This window comes from Hyla sarda, chromosome 2, assembly GCF_029499605.1.
Source record: "Hyla sarda isolate aHylSar1 chromosome 2, aHylSar1.hap1, whole genome shotgun sequence".
Lineage (NCBI taxonomy): Eukaryota > Metazoa > Chordata > Amphibia > Anura > Hylidae > Hyla > Hyla sarda.
The window spans coordinates 161,767,605-161,788,058 of NC_079190.1; the positions used below are offsets into that span (position 1 = coordinate 161,767,605).

Below are 20,454 nucleotides of genomic sequence, written 5' to 3' on the forward strand. Positions count from 1 at the left end.
TTGTAAGGCAATTTCTCCCGAGTACGGCGATACCCCATATGTGGCCCTAAACTGTTGCCTTGAAATACGACAGGGCTCCAAAGTGAGAGCGTCATGCGCATTTGAGGCCTGAATTAGGGATTTGCATTGGGGTGGACATAGGGGTATTCTACGCCAGTGATTCCCAAACAGGGTGCCTCCAGCTGTTGCAAAACTCCCAGCATGCTTGGACAGTCAACGGCTGTCCGACAATACTGGGAGTTGTTGTTTTGCAACAGCTGGAGGCTCCATTTTGAAAACAGTGGCGTACCAGACGTTTTTCATTTTTATTGGGGAGGGGAGGGGGGCTGTGTAGGGGTATGTGTATATGTACTGTTTTTTACTTTTTATTTTGTGTTAGTGTAGTGTTTTTAGGGTACAGTCACACGGGCGGGGGGGTTACAGCGATTTTCCCACTGCGAGTTTGAGCTGCCGCGCAAAATTAGCTGCATCGCAAACTGCAGCCTGATACTCACTATAAGCCCCCTGCCCATGTGAATGTACCCTGTACATTCACAAGGGGGGGACCTCCAGCTGTTGCAAAACTACAACTCCCAGCATGCACAGTCTATCAGTGCATGCTGGTAGTTATAGTTTTGCAACAGCTGGAGGCACACGGGTTGGGAAACACTGAGTTAGGAAACAGACAATGTTTCCCAACCAGTGTGCCTCCTGTTGTTGCAAAACCACAACTCCCAAACATTCTCAGGCATGCTGGGAGTAGTAGTTCGGCAACATCTTTAGAGCCAGATGTTGCCGAACTACAACTCCCAGCATGCTTGGAGTTGTAGTTTGCAACATCTGGAAGACTACAGTTTGCAGACCACTAATACAGTGGTTCCCAATCTGTGCCCTTCCAGATGTTGCAAAACTACAACTCCCAGTATGCCAAAACTGTCCAGGCATGCTGGGAGTTGTAGTTCTGCAACATCTGAAGGGCCAGATGTTACAGAACTACAACTCCCAGCATGCCTGGACAGTAAGGGCATGCTGAGGATGTGTAGTTTTGCAACATCTAGAAGGGCACAGTGGTCTCCAAACTGTGGACCTCCAGATGTTGCAAAACTGCAACTCCCAGCATGCCCAGACGCCAAGGGCTGTCTGGGCATGCTGGGAGTTGTAGTATATAGGGTCCCAATACAGCAAGGCATGTCGCTTTACGGCGACGTGCATTGCTGTAAAGGGCCCGACCGCGGCTGAAGATCTACTCACCTGTCGCCGCCGCCGCCATCTTCCTCGCTGGGATCCGGGTCTTCAGGGACGAGGTAAGTACCGGGGCCGGTCCCCAGCACTCCCCCGTCCCCCGCCGCATCCTCCGGTCTTCCTCCCATCCTCTCCAGACTTTCAGGGGCAGGGCAGGACGGGAGGAAGTAACCGCCCCCCCTCCTGCGATTGGTCGGTTAACTAACCGACAGATCGCAGGGAATAGGAGGAGGTGGCAGGTTTGCCACCTCGCTCCTAGTCTTCAGCATGGTCCTGGCTATCTGTGACAGCCGGGATCATGCGAAATTACCGGGCGGACGGGTCCCAGAGACCCGATCAGCCCGGTATCGCCGCAGATCGCAAGGGCGATTTCCCTTGCCATTTGCGGCGATCGCCGACATGGGGGGCATACATGGCCCCCCTCGGCGTTTGCCCTGGATCCCTGCTGAAGGATTTCAGCAGGGATCCGCTTCCGATCTCCGGCGGAGACCAGGAAAAGACATGACGTATGCATACGTCATGGGACCTTAAGACCCAGGGTGTGAAGACGTATGCATGCGTCATGGGTCCTGAAGAGGTTAAAGGGGTATTCCAGGCCAAAACTTTTTTTTTATATATCAACTGGCTCCGGAAAGTTAAACAGATTTGTAAATTACTTCTATTAAAAAATCTTAATCCTTCCAATAGTTATTAGCTTCTGAAGTTGAGTTGTTGTTTTCTGTCTAACTGCTCTCTGATGACTCATGTCCCGGGAGCTGTGCAGTTCCTATGGGGATATTCTCCCATCATGCACAGCTCCCGGGACGTGACATCATCATTGAGCAGTTAGACAGAAAACTTCAGAAGCTAATAACTATTGGAAAGATTAAGGTTTTTTAATAGAAGTAATTTACAAATCTGTTTAACTTTCCGGAGCCAGTTGATATATATAAAAAAAAAGTTTTGCCTGGAATACCCCTTTAAGTATTCCTTAATCTTTAAAGGTTTCTAAGGGGTAAATATATGCCACAAATTGTAATGCACTAAAGGAGTTATCACTCCCATCTAAAATACTACAGCCACAAATAATGTTAAAAAATGTATAAATCTTTATTGAGAATTACAAAACTATTAAAAGCACACACACATATCTATCTATCTAGAGAAACCAAGAAGGAGCAGCACTCCAAGGGGTATGGATGGCATGCAGGTGCTGTATGTGTGGGATCTCTGTTCCAGGGCCTCTTGCATATACAGAAAGGGGAGGACCACCGTAGCACTCACAAATGCAGTGATGAAAAGTAGCTTTATTCAAGCGCCGTCAGACAACGTTTCGGTAACACCATTATGACCTTTTTCAAGCAACATACAAAAGGATCAGTGGTGGTATATATTATATGTGCAAGTGCATCAAGCAGTAATTACATCATATCAATTAAAACAACGAGGATAATAAAAAAGGTTACAGTATATACAGTGTGCATACATAATGTGACAATAATAATAAAATGGCGAGCAGCTGCAGTGGAAAGGTGCACTGGGAATGCAGCATAATACAGTGTACAGTGAAAAAGAATGCTCAGGGGGTGTGGAAATTTTATAAAAAACTACTTGTCCAGGGGACTAAAATATAGCAAAATGTACTTGTCCCTCATGACGATCCACTTGTCTGGGCCAATTTTCGCTTTTACGCTCTCGTTTTTTCCTCCTCGCCCTATAATAGCCATAACTACCTACTATAATGATACCTTTTAATTTTTCAATAACATATTCTCTGAACCAAAAACATATATAAATATATATTAAGGGAAGTGAAATTGAAATAGTAAAAGATAATTTAGCAGATTTGGTGGTTTTTCTTTTCTGCGCCATTTACCTTGTGGTTCAGGTAACAGGTTAGTTTTATACTTTAGGCGCCTGATTACAGCAATACCAGATTTGTATCGTTTACGTCATGTTTTGCTAATTCTGGACTTTTTCAAATTTTTTTTAATTGCAATTTTTTAACCCCTGTAGCTTTATTTTTTTCCGCATACCAGGCTGTATGAGGGCTCATTTTTTGCGCCATAATCTGTTTTTTGTATCGGTACCATTTTGGTATTGATCTGACTTTTTAATCGCTTTTTAACTTTTTTTTTCTGGGATATTATAAAAATTTTAAATCTGTGGTTTGGTATTTATTTTTTACATTTACCATACGGGATACATAATGTTATATTTTAATAGGTTGCACAATTATGCACGAAGCGATACCAAATATGTTTATTTTTATTATGTTTACATGTTTTTATATAGGTAAAGGGGGTGATTTGAACTTTTAACATGGAAGGGGTTAATGCAGCGGTCTTCAAACTGTGGCCCTCCAGATGTTGCAAAACTACAACTCCTAGCATGCCCAGACAGCCAACGGCTGTCCTGGCATGCTGGGAATTGTAGTTTTGTAACATCTGGAGGGGCACAGTTGGAAGACCACTGGGTTAATATGTGTCTTTCAAACTTTTATTAAAACTTTTATTTATTATTATTATTTTTTTTTGACACTTTATTAGACTTATGAGGAATCATTAGATTCCTCAGACAGATGAATAGATTCTATTGAACTCTATTGATCTGTGTGCTCTGTGATCCATTGATAGAGCCTGGTCCAGCCTGGCTCTATCAATGACAGAGCCGGGACAGCAGGAAGCAGAGGTAAGCCCTCCGGCTACCTCTATAGTGGATCGCCCCCCTGCGATCACGCTGCAGGGGGGCGATCTAGCCCACCAGGGAGCGTTCACATGTCCCTTTAGACGCCGCTGTCAGCTTTGACAGCGGCGATCTAAAGGGTTAATGGCCAGCCGCGGCGATCGTCGCATGCTGGCTATTAGCGGCGGCCCACGGCTACTGAGAACAGCCGGGGGCTGCAGAGTATGGAGCGGGCAGGAATCCGGAGCCCCCTCCATACTCCCCTGTGAGCGCCGCATGCAGTCTCCCCGTGCAGACGTGCGGGGAGTGAAGGCAGAGGACGCAGGTCTGCACGGGGAGAAATAAGCCACGCCCCCCTCATCTCCCCCCCGCACGTCTGCAGTGCAGGGGAGAGAAGACAAATACTGTACACGGCTTCTCATCTCCCCTGCTCTGCTTCCGAGGACACATGCTGCAGAGTATGGAGCGGGCAGGAGTCGGCTGCCCGCTTCATACAGACTGCAGATCGCCGCACTTGTCAGGTCCGGCCCTGCTTGCCCGAAGCCGGGCTAAGGGCCGGACAAATTCACCTGCCCGGCGCCCAAAACTGCTAGTCCCGGCCGTCGGGCGATAGAAATTCCACATCCATTAAGCATTTCTTAATAACAATATAATAGGCTCAGGTGTAGATTATAAAAAAAAAAACACTTACTGTGGGAGGTGACTGTAGACCCCGGGAGTGGGGGCAGTAGGTGAATGACGCCAGCCGGCACCATGACAGAGGATAATCACAGTGTGGCGGGTAAGGCAGGCGGGTGCGCAATGCACATGCATCCCACGAGATGGCGGGTGCGCATGTGTCCCGCTGTGTATGTCAAACGAACAGGAGAATGAGAGCATGCGTGTATCTATCTATCTATCTATTCATGGCACCAAACAATTCCACTCAAAAACACATACTATGAGAAGGCAAAGTAAAATAGGCAGTCAGAATTACTCCATTGTTACAGGTCAAGTATTAACCACAAGCATAGTGCAAACAGCATAATTACCCTTAAATCATAAAAAACTAAATGTAAACACTGTGTGTCATGTAAACAAGCCTTACCCAGGTATGTGCAGACCCAAACACCTGTTTTGCTCCGACTGAGCTTCCCTTTCCTTATTCTGTAGGTCCTTACAATTACAAGGATACCCAATTTATATAGGTTTTATATTATTTTGCTCATTTAAAAAAATGTAAACTACATGCACCAAATTTAGGATGCTGAAAATTGCCCTCTTCGGACCACTATAACTTTATTTTTCCACATACGGGGATGTGTGAGGGCTAATTTTTTGGCGCCGTGGTTTGTAGTTTTAATCGATTTGATGTGACTTATTGGTCGCTTTTTATACATTCTTTTTTTATGGTATATGAAGTGACCAAAAATGCGCAATTTTGGACTTTGATATTTTTGTTTTGTGTACGGCATCGTCCATGCAATTTAATCAACCTTATATTTTAATAGTACGGACATTTACAGACGCAGGTAAGGGCCTTCCCGCTGTCCACTCAGCTTAAAGGGGTACTCCGGTGGAAATTTTTTTATTGTTTTATTAACTGGTGCCAGAAAGGTAAACAGATTTGTAAATTACTTCTATTTAAAAATCTTAATCCTTTTAGTACTTATCAGATGCTCTATGATCCAGAGAAAGGTGTTTTCTTTTTGAATTTCTTTTCTGTCTGACCACAGGGCTCTCTGCTGACACCTCTGTCCATGTCAGTAACAGTCCAGAGTAGGACAGGTTTGCTATGGGGATTTGCTCCTCCTCTGGACAGTTCATGACATAGACAGAGGTGTCAGCAGAGAGCACTGTGGTCAGATTAATTTTGTGCCTTCCAGCTCTGTGTGTATCCTATGGAAAAGCTCTGGATCCCTTGGTGGGCCCCCCTTTCCCTGTAGTGTAAGGGGTTGTGATTGCACATTCTTTACACCCCTGAGTGCACATGAACTTGCATTTCCCTGGGCAATTTTGTCTAAGGGGCTGGAAGACCCCTTTTAACAGCACAATTTGCTGCATTATTCATTGAAAAATATGTTAACTGTGAGGAAGTCTAGGTTGCCATGTGTTAGGTGAGTGATTGAAACTAATAACTATTAGAAAGATTTACAGTACACAGAAAAATACTGTATTGAAAGTTTAGGAACTGGCTAAATTTAGAAGGCTCGTAAAAGGTGTAGTCAAAGTTTACTTTATATTGAACTTTCTGCATGGAAAAAGCTAAAGCAGCCAGATGTGTTATTTTAGGATGGAGAAAGGTCAGAGCCTCCCAGCTGATTTTGTCATTTTTATTGCAATGGTCATTTAAAGCTCAATGGAGATTGATTTGAGCATGCTGCCATAATGTGTACGGGGAATGTCAGATTTTGAATAAATTTAGATAGAGATTTAATAGTAATACAGCTTTTACCAATTGAGATCCAGTTAAAAATAGCTGAATTATTGCTGAAAATCTAAAGCCCTAGGACTCATTAGTGCTTGACTGATAACTGATTTGTGGATGGCAGATGTTGACCAAGCTCAGCTGGACTATGTAATTATTTTCCTGGTGGCATAAAACAAAATCTCCCCCAACCATCAACCAGCTGTCTCATTGGTAGAGGCAATAGGTGTCAGTAAGATGAAGTTGAATTTCTTAGTGTGCTGTAAAAATCTTTTTGTAAGACTATGTTCACACTATTTTTTTTTAAACATACACTGCTCAAAAAAATTAAGGGAACACTTATACAACACAATGTAACTCCAAGTCAGTCTCACTTCTGTGAATTCACACTGTCCACTCAGGAAGCAACACTGATTGACAATCAATTTCACATGCTGTTGTGCAAATGGAACAGACAACAGGTGGAAAGTATAGGCGATTAGCAAGACACCTCCAATAATGTAGTGATTCTGCAGGTGGTGACCACAGACCACTTTTCAGTTCCTATCCTTCCTGGCTGATGTTTTGGTCACTTTTGAATGCTGGCGGTGCTTTCACTCTAGTGGTAGCATGAGACAGAATCTACAACCAACACAAGTAGCTCAGGTAGTGCAGCTCATCCAGGATGGCACATCAATGTGAGCTGTGGCAAGAAGGTTTGCTGTGTCTGTCAGCGTAGTGTCCAGAGCATGGAGGCCCTACCAGGAGACAGGCCAGTACATCAGGAGAAGTGAAGGAGGCCGTAGGAGGACAACGACTCAGCAGCAGGACCGCTACCTCCGCCTTTGTGCAAGGAGGAGCACTGCCAGAGACCTGCAAAAGGACCTCCAGCAGGCCACAAATGTGCATGTGTCCACTCAAACAGTCAGAAACAGACTCCATGAGGGTGGTATGAGGGCCCAATGTCCACAAGTGGGGAATTGTGCTTACAGCCCAACACCGTGCAGGACTTTAAGCAGTTTCCAGAGAACACAAAGATTGGAAAATTCACCCCTGGTGCCCTGTGCTTTTCACAGATGAAAGCAGGTTCACACTGAGCACATGTGACAGACGTGACAGAGTCTGGAGATGGCTTGGAGAACGTTCTGCTGCCTGAAACATCCTCCAGCATTACCGGTTTGGCGGTGGGTCAGTAATGGTGTGGGGTGGCCGCTCAACCCTCCATGTGCTTGCCTGAGGTAGCTTGACTGCCATTAGATACTGAGATGAGATCCTCAGACCCCTTCTGGGACCATATGCTGGTGCGGTTGGCCCTGGGTTCCTCCCAATGCAAGACAATGCTAGACCTCATGTGGTTGGAGTGTGTCCATAGTTCCTGCAAGAGGAAGGCATTGTTGCTATGGACTGGCCCGCCCATTCCCCAGACCTGAATCTGATTGAGCACATCTGGGACATCATGTCTCGCTCTATCCCCCAACGCCACATTGCACCACAGACTGTCCAGGAGTTGGCGGATGCTTTAGTCCAGGTCTGGGAGGACATCCCTCAGGAGACCATCGCCACCTCATTAGGAGCATGCCTAGGTATTGTAGGGAGGTCATATGGGCACGTGGAGGCCACAAACACTACTGAGCCTCATTTTGACTTGTTTTAAGGACATTACATCACAGTTGGATCAGCCTGTAGTGTGATTTTTCACTTTGATTTTATGTGACTTGTGTGACTCCATATGCAGACTTCCATGGGTTGATAAATTTGATTTCCATTGATAATTTTTGTGTGATTTTGTTTGTCAGCACATTCAGCTATGTATAGACGAAAGTTATAGCATATGATTAGTTCATTCATTCAGATCCAGGAAGTGTTATCTTAGTGTTCCCTTTATTTTTTGAGCAGTGTATTTCATTTGTAACACTGTGTCTGCAAAACTGAGTCCAGATTGTGTCTGCATTTTTAACAATAATATGCTCTGTGGAAGTATATGGGATTTTGGTTGTCTGTACACACAGTATGTAAAAATATGAACACATTTTCACTTTTTTTTTTTTTCAGACTTGTAAATGAGTGACATACCACTTCTTTTCCGCATTGAATCTCCCACTGAATCTTACATTGGCATCACTATGTTTCCTAGGTCAAAATAAACACACATGAACATGCCCTTAGGTTTATAGGAGTGTATTATACATTATAGGCTTTATTGTTATTTTGCAGTTCATACAGTATCCTGATACATTGATTTGTCCAGCATTCCTGGTATCCATACATTGGTCAAAGATAGTCCGAATATTGGATTTCCTGGCTTATTATTTGTGGGATCTGTCAGATTGCCCATGTTGAGCCCAGCTTACATTTTTTGCGCAGGTTGCTTCTCCAAGGCTATACTTGTAATTCATTAATACTTTACAGTGAAGAACATTGGACTTTATAAACAGACAGGAAAAAATGTTTCTTTTAAAGTATATGAAATAAAAAAATTGTATGTTTTATAAAGCTGCGGTCATTATTGTAGGTTTATATGTAGGGCACATGCTTCTACTAACAATAGGAATGGTAACTCAATTTATTCATATGTTTGCAGGACAAACGCCAGAAGGATGGCAAAACATAAAAAACACATTGCTGTTTTAGAGGAAATATAAGTTGTTGTAGAAACAAAGGTGTTTCAAATGCCAGATCGCTGCAAAACATTGCATGCAGACCTATAAATGATTACAATTGTGGTCTAATTATACACTGGGTATTGCCAGAAGAGGGCAAAAGGGCTTTACCCTTTTCCCTATAAGAAGGCTCTTAGAGGCTATTTTGGGTAGTGTGCCTCTTGGTGAGAGATCGTTGACAGCTAGACATGCCACTACAACGCACTAAGGCAGTTTGTCCAGTTGACAGACTTTAAAAGGTGGTGAACTTCTACACCACCAGAGGCAGAATGGGGGTTTTGACAAATTGCCCACCATGTAGGTCGTTCCGATTAAGCTGTTTGGAGGTGGTAGAAGCAAGAATACATGAGGGCATGCTCACATAGTAAACAGACTGCCATTAGAGCAAATTGTTTGATCCTCCAATAAGCCCAAGCAACTCCCACAGTGTCCATCATCCTAACACAAGTGGCATCTTTATTTATCGTCTCTGCCCAGACGATTTCCAGGCACTTAACAGAAGAAGATTTGGTGGCGCAGCTCCTATTTAAATGTCCTGCCATTTACAGTCACCTACTATTGCCTTAATTTCCTCTGATGTTGTGAATGAGAAACCCTGGATGCTATGAACTGTAACCAAGTAGTCTTTAACAAAAAATCCAGGTTCTGTTTGGGAACCAACTAAGGTCCGGTTTGAGTGGAGACCTTGTGATGAGCCCTTCAATCCTGCCTTTTCTGTAGATCGACACACTGCCCCAACAGCTGGTATGATGATGTGGGAAGCCATTTTATACAACAGTCAGTCATTCCTAGTAGTGGTATAAGGGACAATAACAACTAGGGTATATACTGTATGCAGGACATCCTGCATCAACATGTGTTGCCTCTCATGGCAGGGCTTCAAACTGGCATTTTTCAGCAAGATAATGCTCGCCCCCAAACACCAAACTGCCAGGTTGCAATTTTTCCTTGGCCTGCTTGGTTGCTAGATTTATTTCTAATTAGGCAATTATGACAAGTCAGCTTCAGTAACCTGCAAATGTGCAAGATCTACAGGTCATGCTGCAACATCTGCAGAGAAATGTGCTGCAGGACGCAATACAGAACCTGAATGCCTCCATGTCCAACCAAATCTCATCTTATATCCAGGCTAGAGGTGGCCCCACAGGATACTAGAGTCTTCTTTCAATTGTACGGTTTCCCCAATAAACGTATCATCCTTAAGCTCTACTATTGTAATCTGTTACATACTGTATGCCATCATTACCTTCCAACAACTCCTCCTTGGTGCACTATGCCAACACATAGGATATGCTACTTTTATCCTGTGTCAAGAACAAGCGGGGTGTACATAAACCGTGCCCTCTCTGTGTTTAACTGTATATAAAGCACTCTTAACATTGATCAACATAAGTTATCTTAAATGTTAAAAAAAAGAAACCTAAAAATAATCATTCTTGCAGTCTGTTCTAAATATGTTGAGTTGGAAGGTTTCAAATTCTATTAACAGAAGTTTGATGGAATGTAGTCCACTAAGCCATAGGGTTTAGGAACATACAAACTTTAGTGTTAGGTTCCTTTCACACTACTGTTTTCGCCCTGTAGGGGACGTCCGTTAGGAAGATTGCAGGAGAAAAATTTGTGCATGACACGTCTTATAACGGACGTTAAGGGCGGTCAAAGTAAAAAAAAAAATTTAAGAAAAAGAGCCCTTAACGACCGTTTGTAATGGAGCAACTTTCATTGTGTGAAAGTAGTCTAAGTCTATAACACAATGTTGGACTCCATGAGGAAGAGTCCGAATGTTTTTGTGTCTTGAAATTATTTTGCTGTCTAGGCTATTGTATAACTTATTTTATGATTATTTCAGAAATGTAACCTGGAATAATCTTGCCATTCCGGATACTCACTGTTCGCCAGATGGGGAAGGTTACCAGTGTCCTCGGGGATTTAAGTGTATGGATCTGGAAGATCTTGGACTAAGCAGACAAGAGCTTGGATATAGTGGATTTAATGAAATAGGTATGTGAATTTACTGTAGACTTTTCTATTTTTATGGATACTTTCTGTAAGAGAGTGTTTGTTTTGTTCTCGCAGCACTTCATATATGTCAAGAAAGTAAAATGTTGACTCAAGGTTTCATTCTATTAAAAGTTGCAGAAATTATTATTATTATTTTTTTTATAGAAACAAAAGCATGTATACTTACAGTATAGCCCTTAACAAACAAAACCATGTAAGGGTATGTACATAAATACAAACACTGCGGGCAGATTTTGATGTAGACTTTAGGGCTGTTTGCACATCAAAAGCCAAAGTTTCACCTAAAACAAAAAAAAAAATCTCTTATTGATGCCAATGGGAGAAATGATACAATGCAGAAAAAAATGACACATTACTTCTTCCATGCAGTCCAGCTCTTAAAGGGGTACTCTGGCCCTAAGACATCTTATCCCCTATCCAAAAGATAGGGGATAAGATGTCTGATCGCGGGAGTCCTGGGGAACCCCCGCAATCTTTCATGCAGCACCCACCTGTGTGAGCTGCACGCCAGCGCTAGAGGCTCTGAGTCTGAAGCTTCACGACTACGGGGCCGGAGTATCGTGATGTCACGACTCAAGTCTATGAGAGGGGGCGTGATGGCTTAGGGCCAGAGTACCCCTTTAAGCACTGACTGCTAGACTGAATTCGATGGAAACTTCAATACACCACTCCACCAGGCGGGCTGCGATTCTGGGAGTACTGCAGCTCAGCTCTGCATACGTGAGGTTTTTCCTGTATGCACATACCTTTGAAACATTCTTTTACTTTTCTCCCCACTTTCCACCAAAGAAAGGGATACATTTATCTTTACTTTAAAAATGCTAGATTGTGAATATCAGTTGGAGCATCTACTTCCATTCTTTCGTAAACCAACCAAGTTTATGACATATCTTACTTTTCATACAACAGAATACCACTACTGTTGGCACCTTCTTGGACAACCAAATCCTTGCAATAATTACTTTTTGTGCTGTATTTAGGACTTTCTGGAGAGAGAATTTATTGCTGTTTAGAATAGCATATAAAACTCCTAAGATACAGAACATATTCTCTGGGAAAAAATTCAAGTGATTAATCCTTTGGTTCCATTATCCATACTGTTTAGGACAGTGCCATGGTGAATGTATCCAGTCTGCATGCCTTACATTTTGGGTTATTTATTTACAATACAAGATTAATTTTAGACAAGACTTTAGGCATAAGGTATAACCCAGGTGATATAATAATGGTACGGCACATGCACATACTGTAGGTACGGCATTCTCTATTCACTTCTGTGAGGGTTATAAAAACAGTCAAGCATGCTTGGAAGGCTATTATCGATGAGCGAAGTTACAGTGATTCGATTCGTCACGAACCTCATGGCTCGGCGTGTGCTGACTTTAGCCTGCATAAATTAGTTCAGCTTTCAAGTGCTCCGGGGGGCTGGAAAAGGTGGATAACAGTCCTAAGAGAGAGTCTCCTAGGACTGTGTCCACCTTTTCCAGCCCACCGGAGCACCTGAAAGCTGAACTTATTTATGCAGGCTAAAGTCAGCAACTGCCGAGCTGAGAAGTTTGTGACGAATCGAATCACTGTAAGTTCGCTCATCTCTAAAGGCTATTTCTGTAATTTCTGTAGAACCGAATAGAGAGCGACAAGCACAACAACCTCGCCATTCTCTCTTTGTGCATGTAACATTCTACAAATATGCTATAAATTTCTATCTGAGATGGAATACCCCTGTATTCTGTACAAAGACAATCAGTTAATTATTTTTCACATAAAAGAGACAGATAAAGCATTATGTAATGTTTATTCTTCATTTGGTTTTGAGAGTTTGGATTAAGACTTTGATAAGTTTGACAGGGGAAAGGGGGATTGTTGCTCTTGGCTGGCAAATCACCAATGACTGGCTTGTCTTTCCTTGCCACTGTATGTCTGATTGTTGAAATCTTTCTTCAGACTTGCCTTCTAATACCCACAAATAGCCATCCATAATTTCTTTTAGACATATAGCATCTCTTTCTGACTACATAGGACAGTGTCTTTAAAAATACTAATGTTCGTGAATGCCTTCAAACTATAACCCCCTCAAAGAGTCTGCAAATTATGTAGATTTTCTGATTATGCAAATACTTTAGTGCGAGAAACAAAAACAGCTTGTACGTTTCGCATGCCTCCAAGAATATGAAGAATTAATGTAAATTAATAGATCTTTTCATGTGATTTCGCTTCTCTTGATCTTAGATAAAAATTAGCAATTTACATATTTTTGGATTTACTAGCTTCTACCGATTTAGTAGAATACAACAATATAGGATTTGTTAAGGACATTTGTGATATATGCCATATAATCTGAGCAATAGAAATAATAAAACGCCATGTTAGCAAATGCTAATGCCTACATCATGTGTCTAAACTTTGCTCCCCAAAGAAGTTTAGCATCTTGAAGGAAAAGTTTCATGATCATATGACTAATGTCCAATATAATTAAAACTTGAGCCTAATACATAGCTTACAAAAACATTCTTCATTATGTTAAGATCTTCAAAGATCTTCATTTATACATGTTATGTTTGTCACCAGAGATGTGAATCCTCTAAGCCACAATCAGCACTGACTAGACTGGAGTGAAAAGTCTAGAGCATCTACTTGTTCTTCACCATTACCTCCTCCAAGGAGGTATGTACTTTTCTGGTGGCCAGAATTTTTAGCAGAAGCTTTAACCCCTTAAGGACCAAGGACGTACCAGTACATCCTTGGTCCTGCTCCCGTGATATAACGCGGGGTTACACTGTACACTGTACACTGCGTCATAGTGAAGCCGGGACGACCCCCCGCTAATAGCGCGCGGCGCCGATCGCGGTGCCGCGCGCTATTAACCCTTTAGCCGCGCGCTAAAAGTGAAAGTAAAAGTGCCCGGCTAGCTCAGGGAGCTGTTCGGGATCGCTACGATGAAATCGCGGCATCCCGAACAGCTATACTTCAGGAGCAAAGTCTCTTACCTTGCTTCCTGAAGCCCGATCGCTGATTGAATGATCCAGGCTTGATCCTTCAATCGACGAAAACACTGATTGATGCATTCCTAGGAAGATGCATCAATCATTGTTAAAGATCAGTAAATGCAATGTTATAGCCCCCCCTAGGGGCTATAATATGGCATAAGAAAAGTGTTAAAAAATCACTAACCCTTTCAATGATCCCTTCCCCTAATAAAAGTTTGAATCACCCTGCATTTCCAAGAATGAAAAAAAACTGTGTATATAAAAATGAACATATGTGGTATCACCGCGTGCGGAAATGTCCGAATTATAAAAATATACTGCTTTTTAAACCGCACGTTCAATGGCGTACGCGAAAAAAATTCCAAAGTCCAAAATAGCGTATTTTTGGTCACTTTTTATATCATGAAAAGATGAATAAAAAGCGATCAAAAAGTCCGATCAATGCAAAAATGGTACCGACAAAAACTTCAGATCACGGTGCAAAAAATTAGCCCTCATAGTGCCCTGAACACGGAAAAATAAAAAAGTTATAGGGCTCAGAAAATGACAATTTTAAATGTATACATTTTCCTGCATGTATTTATGATTTTTTTTCAGTAGTAATACAAAATCAAACCTATATAAGTAGGGGATCATTTTAACCGTATGGACCTACAGAATAAAGATAAGGTGTCATTTTTACGAAAAATATACTACCTAGAAACGGAAGCCCCTAAAAGTTACAAAATGGCATTTTTTTTTCAATTTTGACGCACAATGATTTTTTTTTCCGCTTCGCCTTAGATTTTTGGGTAAAATGACTGATGTCATTACAAAGGAGAATTGGTGGCGCAAAAAATAAGCTATCATATAGAATTTTAGGTGAAAATTTTAATGAGTTATGATTTTTTAAAGTTAAGGAGGAAAAATTGAAAATGAAAAAATGGAAAAAGCCACGGTCCTTAAGGGGTTAAAGGGGTACGCCGGTGGTCAACGTGTTTTTCCGTTTGTGACTTACCCTATTTGTTTTGTTTCATTTCTATTCTTGTTGTTTATGCAACTCTATTTCCGTTCTTTGTTGTCTTTTTAAACCCCCACTTTGTTTTCCTATCTTTGCTTCTATTTCCTGTTTCTTGCTGTGCTGAAAACTACAAACCCCAGCATGCCTCATGCCTTGCTGGTTTGGGGCGGCTCCTTTTTTTTTTTTTCCCGCCCTTTACCCACCCTACTATTTTGCCGGGTCGGCCCCTTTATACACAGCACACTAACATAATCTGCCCTGGTTGGGATACACTGGCATACACACACAAACGGGACTACAACTCCCAGCATGTGTCATTCTGGAGTCTTCAGTCTGTGGTATAATACCAGCATGCTGCCTCTGTAGTCTCCTGGGGGTTGGAATTCACCACACCTCTATAGGGCATACACCAGTGTTTCCCAACCCGGGTGCCTCCAGGTGTTGCAAAACTACTACTACCAGCATGCCTGGACAGCCAAAAGCTGTCCGAGCATGCTGGGAGTTGTAGTTTTGATACAGCTCAAGACACCCTGTTTGGGAAACAATGCACTTTGTTTGTAATATACTGAATTGGCTAGGCCAGTGTTTCCCAATCAGTGTGCCTCCAGCTGTTGCAAAACTATAACTCCCAGCATGCCCAAAGACTGTCAGGGAATGCTGGGAGTTGTAGTTTTACAACAGCTTGAGGCACACTCGTTTGGAAACACTGGTGTAACATGATGTGTATGCTGAATAGGCTAGGACAGTGTTTCCCAACCAGTGTGCCTCAAGCTGTTGCAAAACTACAACTCCCAGCATGCCCAAAGTCTGTCCAGGCATGCTGGGAGTTGTAGTTTTGCAACAGCTGGAGGCACACTGGTTTGTAAACAATAGCATACACACACATAACAGGGACTACAACTCCCAGCATGTGTCATTCAGGAGTCCGCCGCCCCCCCCCCCCCCTTCACACACAGAAATCATCCCCAGTCCGAGATTTATTCCCCTGCAGTCTATACATCCCCAGCCCGTGCATCTTGTTATCCTTCCCTTCAGATAACACTCTTATCTTCTCTGTCTTATTTCAGTGCAGACCTGTGTCCTCAGAAGACAGAGGAAGGGGAGGGGAGATGAGAAGCTTTGTACGTCCTCTCTCTCCCCCTGCTCTGGCTTCTTTCTCTCATGCACACCTGCGTCCTCCTGGAGGGGGAGTTGAGGGGGCGTGGTTTATCTCTCATGCAGTTCTGAAAGAACAGAGAGAAAAAAAGCCATGACATGTTGTCCACAGCCTAATCCTAACCTGTGGACAACAGTAAGAGATTCAACACAGAACTACAGAACTTCCTGGCCCACAAACAGGTAAAAAAAAGACACATGCTACACAAACATATAATACATGTCAATTGCAAAAAACATGAACATTAAAAGAAGATGCAATATAAACAAAAATCTTAACCACCGGAGTACCCCTTTAAGTAATAGTAGCATAGTTTTGTAGAAAAAGGGGTCAAATAGGATATTTACAAAAACTCACAGGAATCTGAAGGGGGAAAAAAGCAACTGCAGGAAAAAGCTTTGTTTGTTGGAAGCATGATCCAATAAAATGTGGAGCATGTTTATAGGAAAGAATTCTTACCAAATATAGATGTAGCAGCCCCGAACATCTATTGATTATTATTGGTGTAACATATCACAGAATGTACATTATGTACAGGAGCAGGGATAGTGTTACAGCCTCTTCATTGTTTACACCAGTTCCAAGCCAGTTTGTATTTGCAAATGCTGTACTAATTGTAGTGGCAGTTGCATTTCTTTTTCAAGTAAGAACAGGCTTGGAGCTGGTGTAGTTACTAAATAGGCTGCATTACTTGCACAAACACTGCAGCCTCTTTAAAAAGAACCGGCCATTACTTTCATGCTGCCTAATCCACGAGTCAACAGGACAGTCCCCAAATAGCTAATATAGGGGATGACTGGAGTCTGATGCCAACTAATCTAATATTGATGGCCTATTCTAAGGGTAAGCCATTACTTTTTAAAGGCTGGTTAATCCCTTTAAACATATGAAACTGATAAATTCTAAACACAAGTAATGAAACAAGTCTCCAGATTGTTACACTGTTGGATACCGTCCACATTTATCATTCAGATATTGTAAGGTTGCAGTGTTAAAATAATATATAGATGATTTAAGCCTTTGAATTAAGAAATAATCCACTGTAATTGGTAGGCTAGCGATTTAGGCATCTGTTTCTTACAGCTCCCCTGTTGGTCAATTAATAAACTTCTTAGTGTATTGCATGAGTGTTATGAAACCATGTTAACTTAACCTTAACTTAACATTAACTTTCAGATTAGACTACTTTTAAATGTATTCTGTAATAAACTTGTGTTTAAATTGATACCTGCTCAGTAGACCGTGTTATAATATCTAGGATGAATTTATAACTTTAGAACACATTGCCCCCTACCATGTTTATACAGCTTACACCTTAAAGGGTACTTCGCTGGAAAACATTTTTATTTTATTTTTTTAAATTAACGGGTACCAGAAAGTTAAACAGATTTGTAAATGACTTCTATTTAAAATCTTAATCCTTCCAGTGCTTATCAGCTGCTGTATACTACAGAGGAAGTTATTTTCTTTGAACTTCCTTTCTGTCTGACACCTGTCCATTTTAGGAACTGTCTAGAGCTGGAACAAATCCTCATAGCAAACTTCTCCTGCTCTGGACAGTTCCTGACATGGACAGAGGTGTCACTTGTTGTCTGGCAGAAAGGAAGTTAAAAAAGAAAATAACTTTTTCCCTGTAGTATATAGCAGCTGATAAGTACTGGAAGGATTAAGATTTAGATATATAAGTAATTTACAAATCTGTTTAACTTTCTGGCACCAGTTGGTTTAAAAAAATTATCTTTTCCAGCGGAGTACCCCTTTAACCTCTTGGGGACGCAGGGCGTATGCATACGCCCTGCATCCACGATCCTTAAGGACTCAGGGCCTACCTGTGGGCATCCTGTAACGACGCCTGGCGATCGCCGAGCGATTTGCAGCAATTCCGGGTCAATCAGGTCTCAATCGAGATGGCACCTATCATCCCTTAGCAGCAGGAGTAAGGTAGCACTGGTGCCACCTCACGATCATCCCGATTAATCGGACGTAACAGCCGACGAACCAGGATGCCTGCTGTGGGGGTGTCCTTAACAGCACCTGCTCCGCCCCTGTTCCGGAGGGCGAGAGTGGGTGCCGAAAGCCCTCACCTCAGGCCGGGGCCCCCGATCCCCGGCATTGGTGGTGGGATTGGGGCCCCAGAAGCGGAGGCGGCTGCGGTGACGGCAGGCGGATCTTCACTGCGCAGCAGCAGGAGGTAAGGCTGGCCTCCTGCTGTTGCTAAGCAACAACTCCCAGCATGCACACAAGGGCATGCTGGGAGTTGTTGTTGTGCAACAGCAGAAGGCACAACTACAATTCTCAGTATGCCCTTTGGTAGTTTGTGCATGCTGTGGGTTGTAGTTATGCAACAGCTGAGGCACATTTTTGTGTCTCCAGCTGTTGCATAACTACAACCCCCAGCATGCATGGACCACCAAAGGGCATGCTGGGAGTTGCAGTAGTGTGCCTCCAGCTGTTGCATAACTACAAGTCTCAGCATGCCCTTCGGCTGTAAGTTCATGCTATGAGTTGTAGTTTTGCAACAGCTGAAGGCACACCGGTTGCAAAACACTGAGTTTGTTACCTAACCCAGTTTTTCACAACCAGTGTGCCTCCAGCTGTTGCAAACTACAAGTCCCGGAATGCACTGATAAACCGTACATGCTGGGAGTTGTAGTTTCTCAACAACTGGAGGTTTGCCCCCCCACCATGTGAATGTACAGGGTACATTCACAGGGGCGGGTTTACAGTGAGTTTCTCGCTGCAAGTTTGAGATGCAGCAAATTTTCTGCTGCAGCTCAAACTCCCTGCGGGAAACTCGCTGTAAACCTCCACCTGTGTGAATGTACCCTAAAAACACTACACTACACCAACACAAAATAAAAAATAAAACACTACATCTACATAAACCCCTACACAGTTACCCCCCAATAAAAATGAAAAACATCTGGTGCGGCACTGTTTCCAAAACGGAGCCTCCAGCTGCTGCAAGACAACAACTCCCAGTGTTGCCAGACAGCCATTGACTGTCCTGGCAGGCTGGGAGTTTTGCAACAGCTGGAGGCACCCTGTTTGGGAAACACTGCAGTAGGTAATTTTGGTATCAGAGGCAAGTGTAATTCTTGCATCCGGGTCTGTCCCCATGCAAATCCCTAATGTAGGCCTCAAATGCGCATGGTGCTCTCTCACTTCGGAGCCCTGTCGTATTTAAAGGCAACAATTTAGTGCCACATATGGGGTATTTCCGTACTCGGGAGAAATTCTCTAACACATTTTGGGGGGCTTTTTCTCCTTTTACATCTTTGTAAAAAAAAAAAAAATTTTTACACTAACATGCCGGTGTTGCCCCATACTTTACATTTTCACAAGAGGTAAAAGGAAAAAAAGACCCCCAAAATTTGTAATGCAATTTCTCCTGAGTACGAAAATACCCCATATGTGGGCGTAAAATGATCTGTGGGTGCACAACATGGCTCAGAATTGAGAGCGCACTATGTAAATTTGAGGCCTAAACTGGGGATTTGCACAGGGGTGGTTGATTTTACAGTGCTTCTGACATAAACGCAAAAAATAAATAGCCACATATGACCCCATTTTGGAAACTACACCCCTCATGGAACGTGACAAGGGGTATAGTGAGCCTTAACACCCACAGGTGTTTGACAATTTTCGTTAAAGTTGGATGGGATGATGAAAACATTTTTTTAAATGCTGGTGTTACCCTAAATTTTTCATTTTCACAAGGGAAAATAGGAAAAAAAGCCCCCCAAAATGTGTATCACCATTTCTTCTGAGTTTATAAATACCCCGTATGTGGATGTTAAGTGCTCTGCTGGCGCACTACAATGCTCAGAAGAGAAGGAGCGCCATTGGGCTTTTCGAGAGAAAATTTGTCCAGAATTGAAGGCCACGTGTGTTTACAAAGACCCCATGGTGCAAGAACAATAGACCTCCACCCCACATGTGACCCCATTTTGGGAACTACACCCTAAAATGGGGTCACATGTGTGGGGGTCCACTGTTCTGGCACCACGGGGGGTTTTGTAAACGCACGTGGCCCCCAACTTCCATTCCAAACAATTCTCTATCCAAAAGCTCAATGGTGCTCCTTCTCTTCTGAGCATTGTAGTTCGCGTGCAGAGCATTTTTACATCCACACATGGGGTATTTCCATACTCAGAAGAGATGGGGTTAAAACTTTTGGGGGGCATTTTCTCCTATTACCCCTTGTAAAAATGTAAAATTTGTGGAAAAAACAGCATTTTAGTGAAAAAAAAAATGTACATCTACACATCCGACTTTAACAAAAAGTCGTCAAACACCTGTGGAGTGTTAAGGCTCACTGTACCCCTTGTGGTATGCCATGTGTTTTTTTTTTTAAA

The 20,454-nt window shown here is 42.7% G+C and overlaps 1 protein-coding gene and 1 long non-coding RNA gene across 10 annotated transcripts in view; one reads left to right on the plus strand and one right to left on the minus strand.

Moving 5' to 3' along the window:
* The window catches only part of NALCN (sodium leak channel, non-selective), a 657,013-nt gene that overhangs the window by 170,919 nt on the left and 465,640 nt on the right, over positions 1-20,454 (plus strand). For all 9 annotated transcript variants that reach the window (XM_056555671.1, XM_056555665.1, XM_056555672.1 and 6 more), the window contains one exon: positions 10,781-10,932. In XM_056555671.1, the coding sequence (XP_056411646.1) occupies positions 10,781-10,932 (152 nt within the window). The remainder of the gene's footprint in view (positions 1-10,780; positions 10,933-20,454) is intronic.
* On the minus strand, positions 2,349-11,236 carry LOC130355489 (uncharacterized). Its single transcript, XR_008888544.1, has 3 exons — positions 11,120-11,236; positions 4,577-4,729; positions 2,349-2,552 (listed from the first exon to the last, which is right to left on the minus strand). It is a non-coding gene; the product is annotated as an uncharacterized LOC130355489 (long non-coding RNA).